The sequence below is a fragment of the Poecile atricapillus genome, chromosome 4, assembly GCF_030490865.1.
Source record: "Poecile atricapillus isolate bPoeAtr1 chromosome 4, bPoeAtr1.hap1, whole genome shotgun sequence".
Taxonomy (NCBI): Eukaryota; Metazoa; Chordata; class Aves; order Passeriformes; family Paridae; genus Poecile; species Poecile atricapillus.
The window spans coordinates 65,635,228-65,661,126 of record NC_081252.1 but is presented as its reverse complement, the minus strand read 5'-3'; the positions used below and the strand labels follow the sequence as shown (position 1 = coordinate 65,661,126).

The window sequence follows — 25,899 nt, the reverse complement described above, 5'->3', positions numbered from 1 at the left end:
TACCAACATCAGGTCTGTAGTTCCAGGAGACAGTAGCCTAATAGAAAAAAACACTAGCAGGAAGTATTTAATAAAAATCTAGAGGTCACTTCCATGGAGACAGCTCTGAATTTTCTATATCTTAATGTTAGGAAAGCATTCTCTTGAAATAAGAGTGGCTTGTTGAACGTATAGATGGATTTGTACGTGATTAAACCCAACTATTGAAAGGTCACATTTTCAACCTCAGAGTAAGACATTAGCAAGCACAAAAAAAAGCAGTTGGAAATTGAATTGCTTCAGAGTCATTTTAAAATTAAAGTCAGCAGCCCTGAAGATTACAGCACCTGACTGGATTGTTTTACCAGGGACTTGGTTGGCTTCATGATGGATGCACCAGATCTAACAGTTGTGCAGCTACAGGGTGAGATGGCTCTTACACAAGGAAAAGGAATCCTTCCTTTTGCAGTCAGTCCAGGTGCACTGCACTGCTGAGTTTAGTCCTGGATGGAGGGAAAAGCACACCTTGATGGTGGGAAAAGAAGCCCACAGCAGAAAGTGGGGACAGAGCACCTCCATCCTTTCCCAACAACCCACAGTCGCACTGGGGTAGGAGCAAGGAATTGCATTTTCTAGCCAGCTGTGCCAGACAAAAAAGGACCCAAGGTAACTTTTGTATTTGCTATTGGTTCTGCAGGTCTGTTCAGAGTGACATTTCCCACATGTCTGAAAGCAAGGAGGTGTTTTAGGACTGTTTCTTTTATTACAATTGTCTCTGATGTAACAGGGATTTTTTTTTCATATGAAACCATGTAAAAGTAGTACATTATGGCATTGACAGTGTGTCCAAATCTGTGGTTTTGTATTATTTAGAAAATGTTCCAAGCCAAAGGCAAAGTGCCCCAAATTAGCTTAGAAAAATTTAACTCAAAGAAACAATCGTCCCCTGGATAAAATCCAGCTCTGGAAACAGAATTAGATTGTCATCCTAACTGGCATGAGCTCCTGCACAGCATTTGGCAGATTACTTAGGTCAGGTTTTAGCTGTAGTGTTTATGATTAAGTGAAGAGGCTCTGGTTTCCAAGCAGGTTGATATACAGTGATATTTTAACTGATATTAGGGGCCAGTTCTCAAAAGTGCTGAAAACTTTGAACTTTTGGAGATTTTAAAAATGAATCAACAAAATTCATGTTTAGAAAAGTATGTAAAATAATGGCTGTAAAGACACAGACTTAAGTGTCTTTCTGTTTACAAAATTACTTTAAGGAATTTGAATGCCAAAAATTAATAAGCATTTGAAAGGAATGAAATACTTGGCTGTTAAAAAGGCACAAAATAGACTAAAATAATAGAGTGTTCATTTTTTACCCTCCAAAAATAAATACCTTGTGTTCATCATAAATACTACAATTGAGAAGATAGTGCAAGTTACAAAAGCTTTTATTTACTTTATTTTGAATACAATTGAATTTATTTCTGCTTCAGAATAAGAGTTGATAGGAGAAAAAAAGAAATTTCCTATGACGGATGATTTTAATTTGCTTCTAATAAATCTGACTTGTATTATACTCATTCTTCTGATTTTAATTGGAAACTCCCTGAGCAGAAAATTCATTTTTCCTGAAAAGTCACACTTCCTCCTGGATGTTAATAATAACATGTATGTTTATTTAGTAATTTATATTTTTTTTAACTAAATAAAATACCTCCTTAAATACACAAGGCTGCCAAGAATTGGATATTTGCCAATAATTTTCATGGTAAGTTTCCAGAGCATCTTTTTCTGACATATAACACTGTGTTAATCTGAGGTGTTATAAAATGTTCTTGTACTTTTAAAGCATTAAAAAATGGTTCTGAATTACTGGCTATAAATGAGAGGACCTTCTGACTCTTACCTCAGTACCTCAGGCTGGTGGGACACTTAGATTTTTTTCTTGATAGAAGTTTCTGAGCAGGTCTTTGGTTCTCAGAGGGGATCTCTCACTACCCCACATGGTATTTGTGCTTGGCATTTTGCACATCTCGTCTCTTGGTGTGGCAGTTTCTCATGATCTTGAGGAGAAGAGAGAAGAATGGTTGAGGAGGTGCATAGGAGCACTGGATCTTCATCATAGCATTTGATTCTTGCTGAGGAAATGGCCATTTAACCCTTCACAGCCATCAGAGCTGACCCTTGGCAGTGACCTGTGTGTTCCTACAAGCTGCCTTTCTCTGGAGGCTCTCACAACTGCTCAGTTAACAGGAAAGTGATTTAAAACAGGGAAACTTCATAGTTCTGGGATGGGAGCTCCTTTGCTTCCACCTCTCTTGCTGCTATGGTGAAGCTGGTGGCTCTGGCACACAGTTCAGCATCATGAAAAGCACAGCTGGACAGCTGTACTCCCACCAGACTATTCCATTAATGTTCATCAAAATTATACTTTACCTGCTTTAATGTACCTAAATCCTACTATAAAGGAGACCTCTGTTTTCAGGAATACAGCATATTCTTGTACAATGCCAAAATAAATAGAGGGTAGGAGATGGGGATGAAACAGAGCTAATGAGGATTTTCTGCTGAGTGAATGTTTGGACTGTAAATTTTACAGGGGTTTGGACTGTGTACACACACTTGTGTTCTAAGGATGCTGATCTCAACAGCAGTGCCCAGCAATAAATGAGATTTTGCAAAGAGAATAAATAAAATCTTGAGAAGACAGATGAGATTGCAGCCTGTCCAAAGGCAAAAGGAAGCAGAGAGGCTCATTATGAGGTGCTGAACCTATAAGAAAACATGAAGATTCAATGCTCTTAGAAAACGTTTAAATTAGAAAAGAATTTTATAGAATTAAGTGAAATGCAAAATAATAAGCAAATAAATTATGACCCAGACTATTCTTTGAACTCAGCTTCACCCATGACTTTTCTGCTGATTCACTGGCACCAAGACATGCTCCAGTGTAGGGGCAGAAACAGGGACAATTCGTGATGATGGAATCAAATATTGTTAATATCCTGCCAAAGCAGCTGCAAGCCTTTTCTCCTGTCTGTCCATGTCTGAGTGCTCTGTTGCCAGAGATCCAGCTTTCTAACAAATGCACAAAAAAGCATGCCTCTTCCCATCGTTTTGGTCGCCTTGGCACAACCAGACTTCTTGGAAATTCCTTAATAACCCCTGAGAAACAGGTAACCCTGTCTGGTCTGTGTCCTACCCTGTGGACAGAATTATTAGCAAAGATACATTCTTTGCATCCTTGCTGATATTTTATATTTATACTTTTCATTTGCATTTTTCAAGTTTCTACCATTCATATTGTATCAGTTGTTTTCTTTGAATGTTGTTTACTCTCTTTAAAGTTCTTATGTTATTTAGCTTCATATTTTTTAAGTGGGAAAGAGTAGAAGATACATATTTATATGTTCATTTGGAAAAACTTCACCATTACTTAGACCACCTAGAAGATTAAACCCTGCCAAGGTACCAATGACCTGTCCTGTGTCCTTTACTCGAAGGAATATACTATAATATATTTATAGGGTAAATAACAATTCCATATTGTCTTATGCAGGGAAAGTGAGAAGTAACTGAACAAATTAGGCAGAAAGGTTGGATTGCTTGCTGGCAGACCTTTGGGATTATACTCTGCTTAGCTACATTACTTCTTGTCAAGGTTACAGATTTCTGTAGATGAAAAACCACTTAACAGTTGGATGGCATACACAAGAATTCTTATGTTGCTTTCATGTGTATGTTTTAAAAGACATAAATAATATTATTTCTAACGACAAGGCGATAAAAAGCCCCAGAGGAGGTATCGTTCACTTCAGTGCATCTCATGGGTCCATGAAGAACCAGAAGCAGGTCTGCTTAGTCCTCTGGGATCTTTCTTCTAGTCCTCTAATTTTGGAGGAGCGGAGGTGTTGGGGCACAGTGTATTATCTCTCTGCTTCCTAGGCTTTCCATACAGGCTTTGTAGGCAGGGTTGCTGATTCTCCAAATAGGTTCTGAGATGGTATTGACACTCTTGAGGCACAAATATTGCCCTGGTGTGTGGCTGAGGCTTCTCTAGCTTACACTTGCATAGGTGCCCATCTCTAATTTCTGCTCCAGTGTTTGCTGCGGTGCTCCTCAGCTGCAAATTCTGCAGATCACAGCATATGGGTCTTGCAAGACACTCCCTGACAAAATGTTGTTTTCCAAAGTTGATATATATTCTGAAAAATGCCATCTGACTGTGATGATTGCCAAAGAGCAGCGTTTTTAAGGCACTGTTGTTGAACCTAAAATTCATGTCAAGAGCTCAATGAACCCTTTTCTTCTAGCTTTTAATTTGAAGCTCTGCTGACAGCAGTGCTCCATTGATCTGCTACATGGATCACTGAGCTGTGGCCTCGCAGAGCAAGCTTGAGGAAACTGTTACCAGAACTCGAAAGAGTGATATTATTAGCTCACGATTTGCTACACTTAAATAGTGCTCCCAAAGGAGCTGGGTACTGGACTGTTTTCAGAATTCTGAATTCACCTCTGTTTTTGCCATTTACTTTTGTAGTGATCTTGGGCAATTGCTTTTCTCCAGAGTCACTTACTTATTGCTCTTTTTACCTTAAAGAAAGATAATTTGTGTAAGGCTTGATGAGACTATGGAGCAAGAGCAATCCTCAAGTTCCACTTAGATGTTTGAAGCTGGGCTTGTATGCCTTGTTTTTTTTGTCTGTAGAGGGAAGATACCAACACTCAAACCTGAAGCCTCCTAATCTGGGAGGTTTAATGAATATTCATGCAGTGCTCTGAAGACTAAGTGCCTAAGAATTTTCCAAATAATAATTACACCTGCTGACTTTTATTCCAAGCCCCCTTCCACCCTTGCTCTTTCATTATTTCATATAGTCTCTCAGGGCTGTGGAACTGAGACCATTGGAATTTTATAATGAACATTTCAGAGCTGTGCATGTGGTTTGCTTGAATATGATGATAATTTTCACCTATCATTTTTTTTCTCTGTGTTCTTCTTGTTTCAGGCTTTTAGGATGAGCTGTTAGAGTGTTATAGTTTCACTGTAGCCTGTGATATGATTTTTTGCTAGTGTCATCGTGTCAGAGGGTGACACCAGCCTCATATGGCCAGGCTGTGCCCTGGAGTCTGCAGCCACCAGTGGGGGGTGATGTTTTGGCATGGTTGAATATTTTTATTCTTTCTCAGTATGAGAGGTTAAAAAATGAAATCCGAGTCGTTTTAATTAATCCATGCTGCAAATAATCTCTGGCTTGGCTTGCAATCCAGTCCTCTTCCTCCCTATTCCTGGAGCTAGGTAATCCATTTGCCTGCAGGCTAATGCAAGCCAGGAATGTAGGTCTGGGGCCCAAGGTGACCTGTGATTGTCCTTCCAGGCCAGACTCCTTGGGTTGGGGAGATTGGGTGTCCCTCTGAGCCCACACCTCCTGCTTGGCAGTGGCTCAGCATCCTTCTGCTCCATGTCAGGATAATTAGGTGAGGGGCCCCGGGGGCCGAGAGCGCTGCCAGGATGGCTGTCAGCCCCTGACTTCTCGCCAGCCATCTGAGAGAGTTTGGCACTGTAGATCGAGGAGAGGCTGGAAAGTAGAAAGTCATGAATGCTTACATGGTTCTGCCATCATCTTCATCATCATCACTGTTATTATTATTTATTAACATCTGCACATCTGGCCAGGCCATGCTGTGGCTTGTGCAGAGGCAGCTCCTGCCAGTGGGATGTGCCTCCATTCACAGGGCTGGGACAGTCCTGCAGAGTCAGGGAAACCTGCAAAGTTGTGTAGAAACTTCTTAATAATTTAATTTAAAGTTATTAAAGTTATTAATAGCATAATAGTAAATTCTATATGGTTTTAAAAGAAATATTTAATAATTTTCTAATGCAAATACCTACTGATTTACTATATGGGAGTTTGGGCTTTTTTAAGATTAACAAAACGTTTCTCTTCTTCAACAGGTCAGTAGGAACTTTCCACTGTATCCAGGTCACACAATTTAGATCCACATTTTCATTACAAAGCCAAAGACAAAAATAGACAACACTATCAAAAAAGGATAAAATTAGTCACATTATCTTGAGAGGACCACAGCTTGATTTGGATTTTCAGATGTGCTAAGAGTTAGATTATCTCAGCAGCCATTGACATTGGGAGAACTTTACCATTAATGGGAATCATTAGACAAAGGCTTTTTGGATCTGAGATTCCGTCTCAAACATTCAGTGTTACACATTCAACATGTATATATTTGGTCTGTAGGGCTAATTTGGTGCTATAGCACAGCAGTTAGACTGACACCAAATTTGTGGATTTAGAGAACTGCAGAGCATGACACTTTTTCCCATTTCTCACTGGTGTCCCCAAGAGGGTGTGCACAGGGTGTGCACAGAATTGCCCCAGCTTGCAGTGTGATTTGGGACACCAGCCCTGTCCTGTCACTGCTTGTGGTATGTCAGGAAACAGGACACAGAGGATGACATGATTCTTTCATTACCCCAGTATTGCCTAAGATAAAATGAATTTCAAAACAGCCTGAGTTTGTGACTACAGCCCTACAAGCTTTATGGAGCATTAATTTAGGTACAAGTAGGCCTATGGTCGTGTTCCACCATAAAGTTATTCCAGAATGACTGGGTATTGCTCTTAAAAACTGCATCAGACTCCCACTGTAGTCCATCCTGTGGCTGTGCAAGCACACATGCCAGCCCAGAGAAGAGGCAGAAATGCCAGCCTGGCTTTGGGGAAAGCTGTGGTTTGGGAAGGACGCCCATGGCTGCTTCTTTTGGTGGCAGTGCCAAGTTGTTCTCTGTGATGGGCTTTGTGGTACTAAGCCTGTCTCAGTTTCTCATCTGTAAAACCACAGAGAGTGCTGCTTTGTAACCCAGAAGGACAGCAGGAAAATGAAGTAGTCTCCAGTGCCTTGAGAATGAACATTGCTTTCTAAAAGTTATTTGCTCTCCTGTTTCTCCGACTTGAAAAATTGCAAAGGCTTTTTTTAGAATCCATGTCTTCATCATAATAATTTCTTGATTTAGCTATTTGTCAGTTTTCGTCACTTTGCCATCTGGAATGAAAAGAAAGTGTAAGCTGATTCTGCCTTTCTTCATATTTATCTTAAGGAAGATTGTGGTAAAAAAAAAGTGTAATCATGAGAAAAGAGATTAAAGAAGCAAGGAAGACAAAAAGCCTTACCCCAAGCACACATTTACATCTTTCCTATACACAAGCTATTTAAATGAGATAATTCTTTCTGTTTTTCTTCAAGGAATGCTGTAAAGGTTCATGGATTGTGAATGACCCATCTTTCTCTTGTTTTTCTTCTCACGTTTCTTCCATTTCATCATGACCACCTGGGCTTTTTGAAGCACCTTTCTGCCATTCTTAAATGCTTCAAAACAAGGGTTTATTTGAATAGTTTCTATTTTTCTCCTGGTCTTTTTTGCCTTTTGCCAGATGTCTGTCAATTTCTTGCTCCTAGGAGGTGAGCAAGGTCACCTGGCATTATTTTATTGCTAATGTATATATCTGTCCTGAGTCCCTGCAAATAAGGGAATAAATATGGGTTTCAAGAAAGGACTAGGACATGGTAGAACATTTTATCCTTTCTAATATTGTTTGGGTTTGGGTTTTTGGTTGTTTTTTTTTTTTTTTTTCTTTTTAGTTTTAGAAGTTTATTAGCTATAGCCATGGTTCTCAAACTGTAGCTTAGGAAAAAATGGTTGAAAACATTCATCTTAGCAGTTTCTTCACTTTATTTTCAAAGTGCTTTGAACAGGAGGGAAATGGTTTGGGCATTGTTTTTTTGTAGCTGTATTTTGCTAAAATTCACCTAAAACCTGCTCAAGTGGATTTGACTGCTCACGTTCTTATTGTAAATAATTTCTAAACTGAATGATAAAAAATACCTGTAGGGTAAAATACATTTTACTAGGATTTTTTATTTTAAAATGATTAATTTGATGATGTTTCTGTAAGAAGTTTCTAGTGTGTCTTCCATGGAAAAGAACAGATTTCTGTCTCAGATTATTGCCTCTGAAGCCTGTGAAATTAATACTTCTCTAAAATCAGTATGTTGCAATTTATGTATAGGGAACATCTCTCTGAGCCTTTCTCTGGATTAAAAGGCACAGAACTAAGATTTATATGAGAATTGTAACCTTAATATATATGCTTGATTTTTCTTACATTTTGCTTTTCTTCATGCAGTGCAAATCAGATGCAAATGGGGAACTATTAGGAATAAATGATCAAGATGATAGAATGCAATTTGACTTGTTTCCTTAACAGCCATGAACAGCCCCTAGAGATTGGACTGGGGGATGTAATTTATACAAGCAAGACCAGTCCTGAATTTTCTGTACTTTTGCTTGGGAAAGACCTTCTTATGTTCTTTGCAACAGATGTATGCTTTATTAATTTACTTTTTAACTCTGATGAAAGTGTATGGGGGAAGAAGAAGGGGAAAGTAAAGGAGCACAGACTAGGAGGAAGATTCAGTCCATTTGTTTCAGGGTCTACAATTTGGTCTCTTGATGGAGGGCAGATGCTGTCAGATTAGAGGCCACTGTCACCCCATTTGGGTTGCAAAGAGGGGTGGATGTAAAGTCTAATAATGATCTAAGGAGGACAGATGTAGCATTAGCTTCTGGTCCAAGCAGCCACTGTATTAATTTTCAAGTGAGCAGCAGCAGCAGCAGATGGTGAGATGAGGCAAGGATGCAAATGCTTGCCATGGATAGGTTTTATCTTTGTGCAGCGGCTGTGGCGGGTGCTGGGCCACCCCAGCTGGTCAGTCCCAGCCTTGGGAGGGATCCTCCCAGGGCTCAGCTGCCAGACACGGGCCTGACACCGGTTGTTTGTGCTATGATGCAATGGGATAACTTTTATAGAGAGTCAGCATATTTTTGGTAATAACCGAGACCAACAGATGCATCGGTCTGTGGTTTCCCTGTTAGGTTATGAGTCTGGAAAACAAAGCACATAAACTCAGGAAAATGTGCAAACTTGCTATAAACTCTAATAGTTTTGGTTTTTTCTCTTGAGGGAGGGTTCTGGGTTTTTGCCTTGGAGATCTCAGTGGCAGGACATTTGGCAGTGCATCTTCTTTGTTACTCAGGAATACGGGAAAAACTGGGGAACACCTTTTGGCAAATGTGGTTAAACAAACCATCCAGGATCTCATCCAGACAAACGAGGCTTTGGATTGATGGCACACCCAACCCTTGGTGAAGCACATGTTGATCAGGGCATTCCCCTAGCTGTGACAGAATTTTGGTGAGGACAAATGGACATGCAGTGAACCTCTTAGTCATAAACCATGGCTTCCCTGCCCAAGTGATAGTGCTGAAGTGTGCTCAGAGGTAATTTGTGCTTGCTGTGTAGTTTGAATACAAGGTTTTGTTCTGAACCCAGTGGTCCATTTTTACCTTTATGGTATCCATCAGCTGACACAAGTGGGCAGTCATGGAGAGAATATGCTGAGGATGTAGGTAAAGTGTTTTTCTCTCCTGTGGCCTGATATGAAGTTTTTAGATGCTGGAACAATGAGGAGCTGGTGTTGCTTGTGCTGTTTGGTCCCATGGCAGCACGTTTTACAAACAATAAATGATCTCCTTGACCAGAATAAATGCAGCCAGACTTAGAGCGAGTGAGATCTGCTGGTAATGGTAACATTTTGGACATAAGTTCTCAGAGCTTAGAAATATTCTTGGAATATGGAATAATAATTTTATTTTTTGTAAATACCTCCTCTCTGTTGGGAAGGGCCAGGTGTGAGGGGGAGGATGGAGCTGGCACAGCTGGTCAGCAGTGCCCATGCTGGTGCCAGGGTATGTTCTGGCAGCTGCTCCGGTCTCCCATCCTCAGAGCTGCATTCTCCCACTGCTGGCAGGAGGAACAGACGTCTGTTTGTCTGCTTTGCTCCTTTTGCATAGGAATGAAGTTAATGCCTTTTAGATGTTAATAACTAAAACACATTTTTTTTCCTCTCTCTGAACTCATCCTGCTGCTTTAGTTAGTGAAACTGATCAGAAGGATTGGGAGTTTTTTTTTACCATGGGAAAAAGCTTTCAGGGTCTGACCCAAAGGTAGAAAAAAAAACCAGCTGCATGACAAGACATGGTGCAATTGCTGCTCAAGGGGGAATGTGAGGATTATTGCTGAAGGGAATGCTGAAAGAAAGAGGGATTTCATGGGAGTGGGGGAGGCTGCTTGGCAGGGAAAGGGGAGGCTGTTCCAAACATATGGGGCAGCATGACCAGATGTAAAAGAACTAGATAATGTCCAGAAAACGATGCAAGCCATGGAGGTAAATTTTCCCTGGAATCTTATAGGTAAGTCTGACTAGCACAGTCTGTATTCCAAAGAGGTGCGAGGCTGACTGGATAGAGGGGTAAAGGTGGCTGGAGCAGCCTGAGAGAAAGGTGTTGACAGCAGTTTATTACTGTTTCTTAAACATATGTTTTCTGGGTTTATGATAAATTCAGAGAACAGCCATAATTAAAATGAAATCTCTGTAAAATACAAGTATTTGCTTCATGTCCAAGGCTGCAGTGAATTAGTTGGGCTTTGGTGAAACTGCGCAAAGGACGCCAGATAAAGACCCAAAGTTTTGAATAAGGGTTGTTCGGGGTTTTTTTCCCTTTTTCTTCTTTTTTTAACTTTTCTTTTTTTGTTGTGAAGAGAAACATTTATTTATTTATTTATTTGTCTTCTGAATTTGTCTTATTTTCTGGCTGATCAATACTGCAGATGAAAATCACCATCTGTCAATACTATGGATATTGAAAATAATTCAGCTTTCCAGTTAGTGTATTTGAAATGGTGCGTTGGTGACATGGTGACAGCTGACATCTCTGGGGTCTAAATCCAGTCATGAAAATTGTGCCAGAGTGTTTGTGCTCCTCTCTTCAGCGTGCTCAGTTCCAAGTCCCATCACAGTAGTATTGCCCATGTCCTGACAGGACAATCAGCCTCTCATGGGTACTGCTGCCATTATTTAAAACTCTCACCGGCACTTCCAGCATTCCATGTCAGAATATTTAAATGATTAAGCTTCTGTGTATTTTTAAAGGTGGGCAAATGAGATTTTGTGACAAAAGAGCATTTTGAGTTCCAGTACAGTCCATAGCTCAAGTGGCAAAGTGTCAGTTGACTTATTGGACCAACTATTATTAGTATATTCTTTAGTACCTCTTCTTTTCTAACAAATACATGAAAGTGCACTTGATTGAATTCTGATTCTCCTATTGTAAGAAAATATAACTTTGTTTCGTGACCTAGGTTTTCACAGTTTTCCGAAAGTGCTTTCTGACTTTATCATCTTTTAGAGAGACAGTGTAACCTTTCATCACTTATTAACAAATGGAGACAAAGAAGGCGCCTTTAAGGTGGCTGTGTGGAGCTCCATTAGCAGGTGTGGATCCCACTGGTGGCTGATCCCTTCCCTGTGGCCAGGGTGTTTGCTGTTGCCCTCCTTTGTAGCAGCCCCTGTCCATGCCCAGAGGCACCAGGACCAAATCCAGGCTTCCAGCACTCTCAGTGCTTGGCACGGGAGGGAACCTTGATCTGTCTTGTCTGGCATAGTGCAGAGGTGTGCTGAGTGAAGGAACTGGAAGGAATAATTTGCCTCAGGCTGGCTGAGCTCAATTTTTTTTTTTTTTTTTTTTTTTTTTTAGTTTATTTTTAATTTATTTTCAGAAACTATAAAATTAAAAGTTTATTTAATTTTCCTGTCTTCATAGTAATTGTGAGGGAGAACCAGAAGGAGGAAAAATCAGAGAGACCTTGAGGTATTTCAGAGAATTAACCTGAGGGGTAGAGGGAATTGAAATTCCCCATTTTAGAATTACAGCTTTCCTACTTCATCACAGCTAGCTGAAACCACTGTTGAAAGGCATGTATTGCTGTTTTCAACAGTGAATATATTTCTTGCCATATGATTCTATGGATCATGTGTGTCATCTATGCCAATAGACATCTATTAATAGAAATTTTCAAAAGCCTGACAAAAAAGCAGAACATGCTTCTCTCCTGGGGGAAAGCATCAGACAATAATCAATGTATAGCAGAAGTTACTCATTGCATAATGAGCCCAGCAGTGAGAACTGTCATATAAAAAAGTCTAGTAGGACAGAAAAAGAAGGGGTTCTTTTCCATCTTCACATACGAATGTGAGGACTTATGAATCTATTCTTATAAAATGCAATATTGTCTCATTTCTGGCTCTAATTTAGCTGCACACTGGAAGTTTGGAGCTCCAGATTCACAAAGTGAAAACTGTACTTCAGTTGTACTGCTCATATGGATGACATGATCAGACTACAGACTGGAACAATTTCTAAGTTTGCTCTTTGACATAGATAATAAAATCATATTGCTCAATACAAAAATACTAAATTATAATGTGCAGTTCCTACCATTGCCATATTTGTATTTCTGTGTCATTGTTTTGCTATTCTGTTCCTCCATGCCATTAACTTCCTTAATTTACTGTCTTGCATTTCTTCTGGACATGCAATTATTCATAACTTTGAAAGAAATTCTGCCCTAAAAAGGGACCTGTGTTCAGCTGAGGACCCGAGTGAAGAGCTCCCAAGGGGTGCTGTAGTGCTTGGCTCCGTATTTTCTGTCACAGGTCACTTGTGTCTGTGTGTCTCAGCCTTGCCTGAGCCCCATTTCCCCTGGGGTTTGGAGACAGGCGCAGACTTTCACCTTCTGCCGCAGATTTTCTGTCTTCATCATCGGGGGAACTGCTTTTATTTTGTGGAATCGGAGCCTGCTCATTAATTCTGTGGTGTCTGTTTATCTTTGGTGGTTTGGAGAGAAGGAGGAGGTGAGATAAGGCAGGAGCCAGCAGACAGGACCTGGAATGTCTTGTCCTGATGGGACAATGTCAGCTGGTACTTTCAGAGATGGTTAAATGCAAGAAATTTCAATTTCCTGCTGCAGAAGGGCAATGGGAATCCAAAAGGAAATCTCAGCCTGGGTACCCACAGAGAGCACAGAGGCAGGAGGGTGAGACTTTCTCAGCTTGCTGAGGGTGAAATTCATGTTCATGGGCTTTAAAAAGTATGTTACATTTATTTTGGGAACAAAACATCCCATATGGAAAACATACTTTTAGATAAAGTCTTGAACAACTTTCTAAAGTCCACTGCGAGTTTGTTTAGTTAGCTATCATCATTTTTTTTCTTTTTGGCTAGCGTAGTATGAGTTCCATGTAGATAATTGGTACTTAAATATAAATGCCTTTAACATTAATTATTTTTTCTTCTTTTTTTGGTTCTTCTTTTGTTATTTCTTTTTCCTCTTTATTTTTTCTCTCATTTTTTCATTTTTTCTTCTCTGTTTTTACTTTTTTTTTTTTCTTTGAGTCTGTGAACTTGCTTAAAAGCAGATGTTCCTCTCCAAAGTCTGTGGCATTGCTTAAACACTGGTCTGCACTTTAAAAAATAAATGCTTTCTGCATCTACGCTATGCTAATGGATTACACCCCAGCGTTGCTGTCACTCAGTGCATGGCAGTGGGATTTTTGGCATGGCTGTAGGATTCAGTGATGGAGCAGGATTTTTAGCTGCTTGTTTCATGTCCAAACATTCCTTAATGCCTTCCTGCCTCTTGTCTTATCACCCAGGTATTGTAACAGTAACATTTGGAGCTCTGATCTTGCAAAGGTTTTTTTGCTTTTTTGTAAAGCTGGTCTTGTAAAAGCCAATTCCTTGAGAAATGAAGCAGAGAGGAGAAAGAGGAATAAATGTGGGGTGTGGCTGAAGCAATCGCTTCACATTCATTGAGGCTGATCATAAATATGCATGAGACAGGAGGAGTTTTCAGTAGATGCATTTTGTCTCTCTTGCCCCAAGCTATCTGAAAAGAGCCAAATTTTAAACAAAATATGTTTTTTACCAGTTTTTAGAGAGGTGTAATTATTTTTTTGCTAAAGCACTCTAATGGAAATTCGTATATATGTTTTACTTGCTTCATACTAGTTCTTCATCTCTAGGTCTTCACTTGCTATTTAGGTTTCACCTATTTTAGGGTGAACTCTTTAATACCATGTATCCCCAAGCTGATCATCTGCCCTTTCTGCATATTTATCAGGTAGAATCCATGGCACTTTCACATTCTGGTTCTCAGGGCAGCAGAGAAGGATGAGTGCGACCAAGAGAAAACTCATCAAGTCTTGTCTTGTCACAGGGTGTTCCTCAAGCAGAAAGACTTTTCATTTCTTGGGGGAGGGGATTTCAATACAATTTTCAAATATGTCAACTAGTTTCTGGTAGCATATTGAAAAAATTAGAAACTTTTCCTGCAGCTAAATATGCTCTCACTGCTTGCTTTCAGATTTTGTGAGCTTCTGTGTGAAAATCTTCTCCTGGATAATGATAAAATAGTCATTAAAGGAGCTTTTTTATTAATTGCTGGATACAGGATATTTGTAACTGTGTTGTAGGATTGAGTGGAAGTGAATCAAAGTGATTTTGTATTGTTCTTCATAAAGATCTTTGTCTCCTTGTGGCTCTGCATTCATTGTAGTGTCCCTGATATTCATAACTTTATAAAAACCAGCATGGTTTCCTCAGCAGTAGGTTGCTATGACCTTTTTAATAAAATATTCAAATTACACCATCCAAAACTAAGGATAGTGACATTATTTCAAGAGAAATGGATATAAACATGAAGTTCACATTCTGCTTTTTGTTTTAAATGAGAACATATGTCTGGTTTCTACAGTGTTGCATGTGTACCCAAATACCATTGAGGTTTTTTTGAAAGATTGGGAGAGTCTATGTTTCAAGAAGCTTTTATATATGGGTTGAAAATTGGCCTCAATATTACCCCTTAATCCAATCAAATTTGTTTGGGGAAGTCAAGTGGGATCACCCCCTGTGAAACTGGGGCTCAAAATACTGACATAGATTTTTTGCTTTCCTGGAAGATGTAGTTCACATAAATACACATCTCTCCACAAACAGAGGGGTAGCAAGGTGAAAGTCTCTGGCCTGTATTTTATACAAGATCAGATTAGGTGATTTTTCATAGTGAGTTTCTGTTATAGCCTTCAACTTCTGAAAATGACAAACTAAAGAGAGAACAGTAAATGTAAGCACGGAAAAATTTGATTCAGCAGTGTTCAAGGAGCTGATCAATAGGATCTTCTGACAAATTGAATCTAAATTGCAATTCATATTTCTATGATAATTTGTATACTTACGTATTTTCATAAATGCAAGCATGGAAGTAAAGTTGCTCTGTGTGGGAGGTTTGTGCTGTATGGACAACACAATAATTAATAAACATACCTGTCCTCCTCCTCCTCCCTGCACTTGCATTTCTTTTTCTTTAAAAGTTCACTAATATATATTAGTCAACTGAAAAAAACCTTTCAGGTCATTTGTGCTATGGCAAGGTTAAGAAGTACTGTAATTGCTAGGACTGAGCAAAAACAATCTGACCATTTTTCTAATGAGCTCATTCTGGTTATTTCTTCTGGTTTCAGCAAACTTGAAATCATACATGTGATACAGAACCACCCCTACGATTTTTTTCTAATCAACTGGAAGTGAAAACTATATTCTTTTAAAAAATGGTTATAGGCTAGTACCCGTAAACATAGATTTGGAATAATTGCATCATCATGCATTTTTAGTCCCATTTGGTTTTAGTTCTGGTTTGGAACAAAATCTGCAGTGTGATGTAATTGCCTTTCTCTGATTATTTTTACCTTGGTGTATTCTGTTGCTGGCTTGTGTATATGGTTTTTATGTGCTGCCATTTGAAAAACTTTAAAATTCCTGAGAGCTGGTCTTGGAAACCCTTCTGGATTTATCATTGTTTTTTTATTTGTGCATGGCAATTACAGCGACCCATTAGGGGCCTATGACTCCTTTTGAGCATAGAATGGACTTCTCATCATTTAATATGGAATGTGATTTTGCTCCTCAGTCAAGCTAAAATCAGCTTACTGTTGTGATTGCTATCCCTGGGCTCCACCCTGCCTTTCACTACCTGCCACTTACCAGTAATTCCTTTGGAAATGAGAATACAGCCAAAACTGTCAAATAAATTGGCTCCTTTTTGAGAGCCTTCTTCTGATTATTATTCTTTCTTTGTGGTGATGTCAGATTTCCAAGGGTAATCTCTCACTGGAGGAGTATGTTTTTCTTTGGGACTTGCATCACCCGCTCCTTTTGAGTCTCCATTTAAGAAATGATTGCTTACAGAAAATATGTAGATTTTCTGTTATTCAGTTCCATTTTTTTTTTTTTTTGTTGTTGTTGTTGTGAGCACATCATCACATTTCTAGGAAGGAGAAAATAAGATTTTTTAATCCAGAAAATCGGCCAAAGATTGACAACAGGGAAAATTGTTTCTTCCCCTGAACATACAAGTTTATTTGTTGCCATCTTGGAAAAAAGAGTTTTCAATACTTTATTTCAATACACTCCATGGCAGTGTTTTTGCTCTTTCCTTAAGCAGCAAAAGTACTAACAGAGGAAAGTATGCTTTTGGGATAAGTGGAAAGAGTGTTTCTTGCTAGCTGGGAACACTGTTTCCCTTCTTTCCTTCTGGATGGTCAATATCAATGCGTATATGAAGAGAAATTCAGAACTTTTTTTCCTTCACACTTCACACTATTTATGATGCTATTAACTCCCACAAAAGAAAATACATCCTTAATTTAATCCTGGTAGAAACAATGTCTAAGTGTTGATGTCTAGCATTTTTTAACAGCTGCTAACAATTTCATTCAGTTGTCACACTAAAATAGTGAATTAGCATTTATGGCTTGAAATCAGTGTCATAGTCTTGCCATGCTGTGATTCCTTGGGGATGCACTGCTCGACCTGTGGGCTGCAGGGCTGGACACCAGGGCAGGGAACATGCAGTGCATGTGGACGTGTTGCTAAGGCTGTGTTTTGGCATGTTTTCAAGTATTGCCTCACCGGTATCAGGGTCATCTTCCCATCCTCTTACCCGTCCTAACCAAAGCTTTGGTTCTTAAATCCTCGCTGGGGCAATTAAATTGCTTCCAGTACCTTTGGTGGGCTGGTCATTAGGTCAATGGGAAGGGGTCTCCAGGGACTGCAATGCAGATTTCCTCCTAAGACACAGAGAAAAGCCACACATTTATGGTACAATCAGGAGAGATTTGGGCTGGTGCCGGCTCCCACAAATCTCTCCAGTAGAGGTTTCCTATCTCTTGTCCTCTTGCTTCCCTGTCTCCTTCTCTGGCCACTCCCTCTTGCCCTGTTTTCATTTCTCATTGTGCAATCCATCTGTTTATATTAGAATATAAGATCCTGAGAACAAGGATCTGATAATTTCTGAGAACTTGACACAGTTGTGTACACTTTGCATATCAAAGGTGTCTGATGCTTTCATCTTTTTTTCCCTTACTAGAAGTGAAGGTTCTCAGCAAAAAATGAGGTGACTGTGGCATATGGTATTCTTTGGTGAAGAGGTGAAGGGAGAGCTCCCTTTCAGCCTATTTAGAGTCCCTCGCCTTAAAGAAATCAGGAAACATGGCATTGCAAAGAAATATTAGTGCAGTAATATATGCAATTACTAACAGTAATTGTAATTACTAACAATAAATATAGCTGTAGAACTGCATGAAAAATATATATTTCTGGTACTGCATACTGATTAGGTTTCACAATGATTGCCTAGATTGTATGGTAATGATAGCTTTTGAAAGCATATATCATACCAAGTAACTATTAAAATATTCATATATTCTGTAACTAAAATGAACAATATTAATGCATTTTATATTCAAAGCATACTTTAAAGTTGGAGACCACTATACACAGAATGGAATATATATCTTATCTCTAAACTGTATAATTTGAGAAAAAATTAAGAGCTAATTTTTTGGTTGTTTTTTTTTTTTTTTCTCTTAAGGTCTTTTTATTTCTCCTAGAGTCTCATGATCACTTACCACTTTGCAAATCTGAACCCATGCCTTTGTGCTTCAGAAAGCTGTATGCTGTATATATGTTGCTGTTTCATAATTTGAACAGCTCTGGAAGTAGTAGGGTTATTGTGAAATACTTTGGATTTCTGACAGACTTCTAGGGAGCTTAGACAGTTATAAATGTGATGGCAAAAAAATTATCATTGTAGTCATGGAATGTTTTTAATGAGCTACATTATGAAGTGGCACAGACAGTCTTCCTGTTGTCTTAAATACCTTCTTTCTGCCAATATCTTGTCAAAACCTTTGGGAAATATAGTTTCTGAAAATGTGGACAGTTTATGTAACAGCATTGCTACTGCTCAGTTGAATAAAAGAATATCATCACCAAGAAAAACTTGGGCAGGATGGATTTGTATGTACAAATGAATAGTGTCTTTGAGAAAATTAAGGGTTAAGGTTCTGGAGCACAAGTCTTAAGGAGCAGTATCTAAGGGAGCTGAGATTGTTTATAGACTGGAGAAAATGGGATTCAGGGTGGACATTGCCTACAAGTACCTGAAAGAAGGTTGTAGGCAGGTGAGTGTTGGTGTTTTCTCCCAAGCAGCAAGCGACAGGATGAGAGGAAATGCCCTCAGTTTGCACCAGGGGATGTTTAGATTGGATAATATAAAAAATTCCTTCCATGAAACAATGGTCAAACATTGGAACAGTTGCCCAGGAAAGTGGTACACTTGTCAATGATAAGCACATCGATGTAGTGCTTCGGGACATGGTTTAGTGGTTGGACTTAATGATCTTAAAAATCGTTTACAGCCTAAATGATTCTATGAAAATACTTGCCCAAGCGTACTTCTTCAGGGATTTCTCTGTTAAGATGTTTTCATGCCCTGGTATTACTGACTGGCACATCTTCTGTTCTTGCTAGCAGTTTGTTGTCTTTGCCAAAGCAGTCAGAGTGTAGGTACAGTCTCCAAATGCAAGTGAAAATCTGCGTTTTTTGGAGACAAGAATAGGCCAAGAGTCTCTTGCTGGAGTGTAGCTGACATCTGCAGGCTTCCCTGCACTGAGCTGTTCTCAAATGCAGGGTAAAGCAAATGCATCTCAAGCAAAGGCTGTTTAAACATCCAGGCACATTCTCAGAAATGGAAGAAAGGATTCCAGGTTCACTTGGGTAAACAATTGTATCAGAAAGGTTGTAGGTGTAGGGAAGAGCTGGTAAGGGAGTAAGCAGCAAAGAATGTACCTTTTAGAGGTCTGAAGGGGCTTAGCAGCAGTTTCCCAGTCAGACCTTGAAAAGGCTATAAAAACAAATGTGATTAAGTAGAGAAAAATTTAAGTGGAGGCATTTCGGAATGATGTCACAAAACTATAAGTAGTACATCCCCTTAAGTGAAGGGATCAGAGAATCTTGGAATTATGAGAGAACTGAAGCATGAAAATGTGGTTCAATACCCTGGGTTTCTTCATAAACCTGATGAAGAGGTATCATAGTTTATATGTATGGCCTGAGCTACTGCAGTTCTTAGGAAGATGCAAGACTTAAGGGATAGCTTGAAAGGCAAAAAGTAGAACTGTGCTTATGAAGTTCATTGATTAAAAAATTGACAAGCACTGGGAAAGAGAGAAGGAATGTAATTTTTTTCTAGAGTGAGTTGGAAAGCTTTGAGATCTGGAATAATAGAATAAGATAAAATGTGAAATGCATCAAGTGGAATCTGGGGAGTAATAAAAAAATGTGTGGCATATTGGGAGCTTGTCTCTGGAGAACATAAAAAGGAAAAATCTCTGCAAAAAAAAAAAAAAAAAAGAATACTTCTTCTTTCTTCCCACAGCAAACAGAAGAAAAAAGATGAAGGAAAGATTCATTAAAATGCCAATGAATACCAGATATAAATAAATTCTAGAAGCTTTACCAAGCCCTAAATTTATTTTGCAGTTTGTTAATGGGTGGGGGAAAGCTGAGTGGCAGAGAAAAGCCAGGAGCCACCATTCCTTGTGGAACTAGGAATAGTTCTACTGTTGTCTAACTTGTCTGGTGCTGGCTTCATCATGTGTCATGTGAAAAGATGTGTCTTTCAGTTTGGAAACAAATGTTATAAATGCCAGCAGTGCTCACTAATGGATTATTCTGTTGATTCTATTAATGTTTAATAATGTCAAAGTCTCTTTTCATTAGGGAGGACTATACATTTTAAAGAAATGCTAGAAAATAACTATGAATGTAGAGAAATGAGAATTAACTCTTATCCTTTTCTTCCAGTGGAACTTTTCAGAAAAAATATTTTCAGAAAAAAAATTTTTTTGTCTTTCAGCCATGGAAGAGTTAATAGTTGAGCTGCGCCTGTTTCTTGAACTTCTGGACCATGAATATCTAACTTCCACTGTCAGGGAGAAGAAGGCAGTAATAACTAACATTCTCCTGAGGATACAGTCATCAAAAGGTCAGTGCCGGGGTGTGTTTTCTCACTTGCAGAATGCACAGAATAGGTCTGTGCTCAGTGAAATAACTTTAAGAGCTGAAGACAAGCCCTAAATTGAAGCAAGACAGAAAGACTAGGTGAAGCCAAAGTGTAACTTTCCTGAATGCTTTCCTTTGTGTCCCACAGTAAAATACAGTAAAAGGCACACTGAGAAGTACGTTGGGTGCACATGGGTGAACCCAGCCACAGAATTATTTCCTAGGTAGAATGTTTTCACTTCTGCTAGTAGAGTGGCTACTTCATGTAATTTGTGCCAGTAATGCTGTTTGTGAGGTTTGATGTCAGGGAGTGCTGCCCACAGCACTGTTTCATCTGTGTCAAATGACCCAAATCCATCAAAAAGCTTGATACTGAGGTGGAGTCTGGTGCATAATTGATACAGGAGTGCCAAGCCAGGGATAGGAAATGGTTGTCAGAATGTTTGGATTGCATTTTGCAATTAGACTCACTTTCTTGTTTTCTTCCTATCTAAAACCATTTCTGTTGCACAATTCCTTGTCTCCATCAAGATTATGGAACTGAGTGCAACATAAGTGATTCACTGTGTACAGGAACCTTCCACAGAACTTTAGTGAAGAACATTCCTCATGATTTTTTCTGTTTTTCCCCTTGTATGTTTGACCACACTTTGCTGTGTGCAGTGACATCTGGGCTCTTAGACCTCTGTCTCCACTACATTTGACAGTACTGCCAGTGTAAGCCCCCAGTTTAGTTTTGAAAAATACCAGACTTTGTTGAAGAAAAATGTCACATTGTGAGCAGCTGTATTTCTCATGATTTGTTTCTTCTCTGTTGCTAAAAAAATATGGTCTTGTTTGATGCAGTTTTTCCCCCATTTATCAAAGAAATAGTTTTTGCCATGGGATTCAAGTCTAAGGAGATCTTTGAAGTAATGATTGTCCTCTTTTCCATTCTGATATTTCTTAAAGACCCACCACTATTTCTACTTCATATGGAGAGAACAAGGCAGATACCAGTTTCTCATATTGTTGAAGGAGTCTTTATGCTCCAAAAGCTCATCAAAATACACTAAACTCTGCAAAAATCTGTAGGTGTGGACCTGCAGTTATATGTGTTTAGAAACAGCTGTATTTTACTGGGGTTCAGAAGAACCTCAGCAGTGCTGAGCTGACCCTGCATGTTGATCTTGCAATCTTTGTAACTAGATTTATTAAGAAAAACATTTGACTTTTTCTAGAAGTCAGCTGTCACTCTGTTGCCAACTTTGAAAACATGGGGAAAGGTTGTCAGATTCTTTCTTTTGGGATTGTGGATGGTGTTCCAGGGCAAAAAGCACTTCATTTCACAATGCTGAGTATGTTTCTGGATTCTAGAGCTCAATTATTTATGCTATTAAATTGTGGAGTGATCCTTGCATTGGTTTTGCTGGTTGAGCTGACTTGTCACCTCCATCAGTTCCTAGGCATGATGTGGGAGTTAGCTTGGGCAAAGAGCTGCTCCTTATAGACAGTTCAAAATCACTTTGAGGGTGAGTGGTCTTAACTGTGTGAATATCAATTTCTGTGTGCCAGGGCACCGTCCTAGGTGTGTTCAGTCTATGTCTCTACACGTGGTGACAGATAAGAGGACCCCAGAACCATAGCTTTCCCCTATCCAGCACCTACCATTTAGGTTTTAAAGCCTATTGCAGACTCTGTAAACAAGATCCATTTCATCCAATTACAGGATCCATCCTTCACCAAGATCCCTGTGATATCCATATGTTAAGTGGTAGGGCTTGGCTCAGTGCAGTTGTTACTGGAACGTTTTACTCACCTCTGATGCCTTCATTCAGGGAGATCAAATGTAGACATTTCAAAGAAAAGTTGTAAAAGTGATTAAAGGATCCAGAAATATGCCTTCAAATTATCCAAAATGAGGTGTCATAATTAATGTAGAAAAGGAATGACTGAGAACAAGCTCCTAGACTTACACAACAGTAAGTGCAATGGTTAAATGTTTGTTTCAAAATGGAAATAAAGCACATGTTTTGAGCATTGAAGCTATGAACTAATGGAAGAACTTAGCAAGTTCTGCATACCATTGCTGGCATCTTATCAAGATGGAATATTTTGCTAAAAGATATGCTCTAGTTCAAACTTGAATTAAGGAAACCCCAGAGTTCAGTTAAATAAGAGATCATAGGACTATGATTTATATGTCTATAAACTCTAGTTTATGTAATTGAATAGAATTAAAGCCAGCATGGCCTCTAAAAAAGCATCCAGTTTCTCTCCCCAGGCTACTCATGTATTGCCTCTTCCTTTCTGCTAGCACAAACAATTACTGGCTTTTTTGCTGGTTTAGTCCTAACCAGTGTCGCTTCCCTGGTCTGGTTCAACCTAAGGGCACACACATGCTTTTGCTGGCTCAAAGGAGAGGTTGGTGCAGGGACAGGAACAAGGCAGGGAAGGAGAGGAACTGCCTCCTTGGGAGCTCTGCCATCAGCCTGGCCTTGAGCGTGTTGAAACTACCCAGGGAGTCATGTACTTTACTGGAGCCGACCCTGCTGCTTTTTTTATCAGTTGTAACATTCAGTACTCCCTCCCATCCCTTTGAAACTATTCATCTCTTCATTAAAATTAAAAGCAATAAAAGATGCATAAACCCACAGTACTCTAACTAAGATGAACTATCATTTGGAGTCTGTTTTTTGAATTGTTGTTTTACTCCACCCACACAGCTCCACGAGAGCTCTTGGGTTGCTGGCACAGTTTAAGAGGCTTGAGGACTATGCTGAGTTCAAGCTCTTGAGCTGTATTTGCAAAAATCAACAGGGTGAATCCAACGGGATTTTTTGATTACAGGAGAAAGCCATGTAAGATCAATGGGAAATGGTAATGATGGATCTGGGGAACTGGCTTTGTTAGAATGTCTGGAAATGAAAAATTATGTTTTCTTTGTTAAGGTGTAGAAATTATGGTAGTGGGCTGGTTGGGTTTCAATAAAACACTTCAAACTGAGTGAGCTCTTACTTGGGGAATTCTTTAGAAATCTTTTTGCCTTGTTTTGTTCCATCTCCCCCAAATGCCCACTGTTTTCTCCATCTAATGTCTATCAAGCAGAGAGAACTGGGCTGGGCAGATGTGTTCTTCAGGTCGTAGCTGCTTGGCCTCAACCTGCCCTGCATCCAAACCAGTGGTTACTCGGAATAGCTGGCAGAACTATCAACCTTATTTTTCTTCCTGAGCCTTGGCATGCTCAGTGTATTGTAGGTCTGAAGAAAACACTTGGCATTTCATTCTAAAACTCAGACTTTCTTCTAAAAAACAAAGACACAAAGAGTTTATTTTGGAGTAAGGAATGTTGCTGGATTTAGTAGTTTCATATGACTGTCAACATTGCCTGTTTTCCTAAACGGGACCTGATGCCCATAACCTGTAGTACTCCTTTTGCAGTGTAAATTGGTAGAAGAAATTAAATGTTAAAGAAGGTTCTTGTTTAAACACACATAGACAAAAACTGGGGAAAAACAGTTTTACAGAGTAAATAATATTCACTTGGAATAGTTTGGATTTTTTTCAGTAAAAATCCCTTCATATTTGACTTCTGGATGTTACGGAAAGCACGGGAGACTTGGATATGGGTGGCACTCATAATATGAACTCATCACTCATCCTGCATAAAGAACAACAAGTGAAAGTTATACTGGAAAAAAAAGAATAAGGAAGTGTTTCCCAAGACTAATTACTCTCTTGATTTGTAGGAAGAAAGAAGAATCTGTAGTCTTTAGAGACAGTTTAATATATCAGTGTTGTTTTTCAACCCGTGACTTCACAGCCAGTGGGACTGGGATATTATGACAAGAAATGTTTCATCATTGATTACATTTTTGAGAATTACATGATCTTGACCAAAAGGCATCCATTTGACTGTGTAAATACATATTTTAAAAACACAACTAAACACTAGGAACTTAATTTAGTCTAGGGTTAAACAGGGTACAATCCATGGACTGAATTTTTGCCAGAACGTTGAGGAGATGCACCCTAATTTTCTTTTGATATTTAGAAGAATAAACAATATCATGTTTCTATGAAGGGAGTTCAACTGTGATTTAAATTATTGTGCCAAAAACACAGAGTGAGTTGGTCATTCCTCTTGTCCCTGTGAGGGAGATGAAACAATGATGCAAAGGACCCTCAAAGCAGCTTTTACATTAATTCTTTTCCCTTTTCAAATTCACCTGGAAAACGACAATGTTATTAAAATAAAATATTAGTAAGAAGGAAATGGTGGGAAAATATGCTCAGTGTGCATTTCTGTTGATGGTGAATTGGTCAGGGCAGTGTCCCTCAGCAGTGTTCCAGGCTGGGGTGTCACAGCATCCTGCATGCCCTGGGACTTGGACTCACACCTTAGCTCCACCATCAGAGGTGCTGGTGGTGGCAGGGAGCCCAGGGAACATGGGCACTGGGGACTTGGCCAAAGAGCTGTCACCATCACTTCCAGGAAAAGCAGGCAGGCAGGGGCTCTTCTTCTACCCTCTTCTCCATTCTTGTGGCATGAAAGATGTTTTGGGGCTCTTTCTGCATGATGGCTTTTCCCATCCAAAATGTGCCATTGGAACAACTGTTGTTCCTCTCCACTGAAAAAAGGCAGCCAGTCACATACTGCCCTGTTGTATTCACTGTATGGTGCCACTGGGATGTTTTCAAATGTGGTGTGTTCCCCCAATAAGTGTTTTTATCTGGCAGGCACCTGGCAGCATGTTTGAATGTTAAGTCTTTGAGTTTGAGATGGATGGGCAGTTCAGAATGATTTCCTGTAATTTTTTTCGATGTCTGGTATTTGTTGATCCAAACAGCATATATGTCATTATCATATAGCCCAAGTATGTGTTTGTTCTGCTTGATTAAATTCCTGAATTCCCAGCATTCTTCCAGTCCTGCCTCGGTAACTGCACTTGGGAGGTGGGCTGTGATCAGAACTGCATGCCAGATTTCAGTGTGTGACAGGCAGACATACAATCCACATGTGGAGAAAACATCCCATTTGCATCCACCAAGGTATTAAGTGATTTTTGTTGCCCTTCCACAGGTTTAGAAATAAAAGAACATGTCCAGAAGCAAGAAGTCGCCAACAGTTTGCCGGCACCTCCTCAAATGCCTCTGCCAGAAATACCTCAGCAGTGGCTGGTGAGTGTTATATTTAATTTTATAAATATATACGAGAGAGAGTGTGTTTATGGTAAATCCTAACAGGAATGGTTACAAGGGAAAAGAGCCTGCAAGTCCAAAGAAATAATTATTCTTCTCATCTCTGCTTTGGTTGAGGGAATTCGGTTCAGCCTGCAGAAGAGATGTCGAAAAATTCCCTGTGGTGAAGTAAACCTGGGGATAGGTCACTTGCAAAGGCTCTGGAATGGGAATCCTTGTAGATTTTCAAAATTCAGACAAAAGTCTGAGCAACATAGCCTTAATTTGAAAGGTTGACCTGTCCTATGTTGCAGGTTGGCCTGGCCAAGCCCCCTGGTCCCAGACAGTTTCTTGCCCTTTTATTGGTAACATTTCCTGGAGCAAGC

The 25,899-nt window shown here is 39.4% G+C and overlaps 1 protein-coding gene across 1 annotated transcript in view; it reads left to right on the top strand.

Annotated features, from left to right (window-relative positions):
• The window catches only part of AFAP1 (actin filament associated protein 1), a 112,700-nt gene that overhangs the window by 29,345 nt on the left and 57,456 nt on the right, over nt 1-25,899 (top strand). Inside the window, exons 2-3 of the mRNA XM_058838664.1 lie at nt 20,208-20,336; nt 25,416-25,513. Coding sequence (XP_058694647.1) covers nt 20,210-20,336; nt 25,416-25,513 — 225 coding nt within the window. The 5' untranslated portion in view covers nt 20,208-20,209. The remainder of the gene's footprint in view (nt 1-20,207; nt 20,337-25,415; nt 25,514-25,899) is intronic.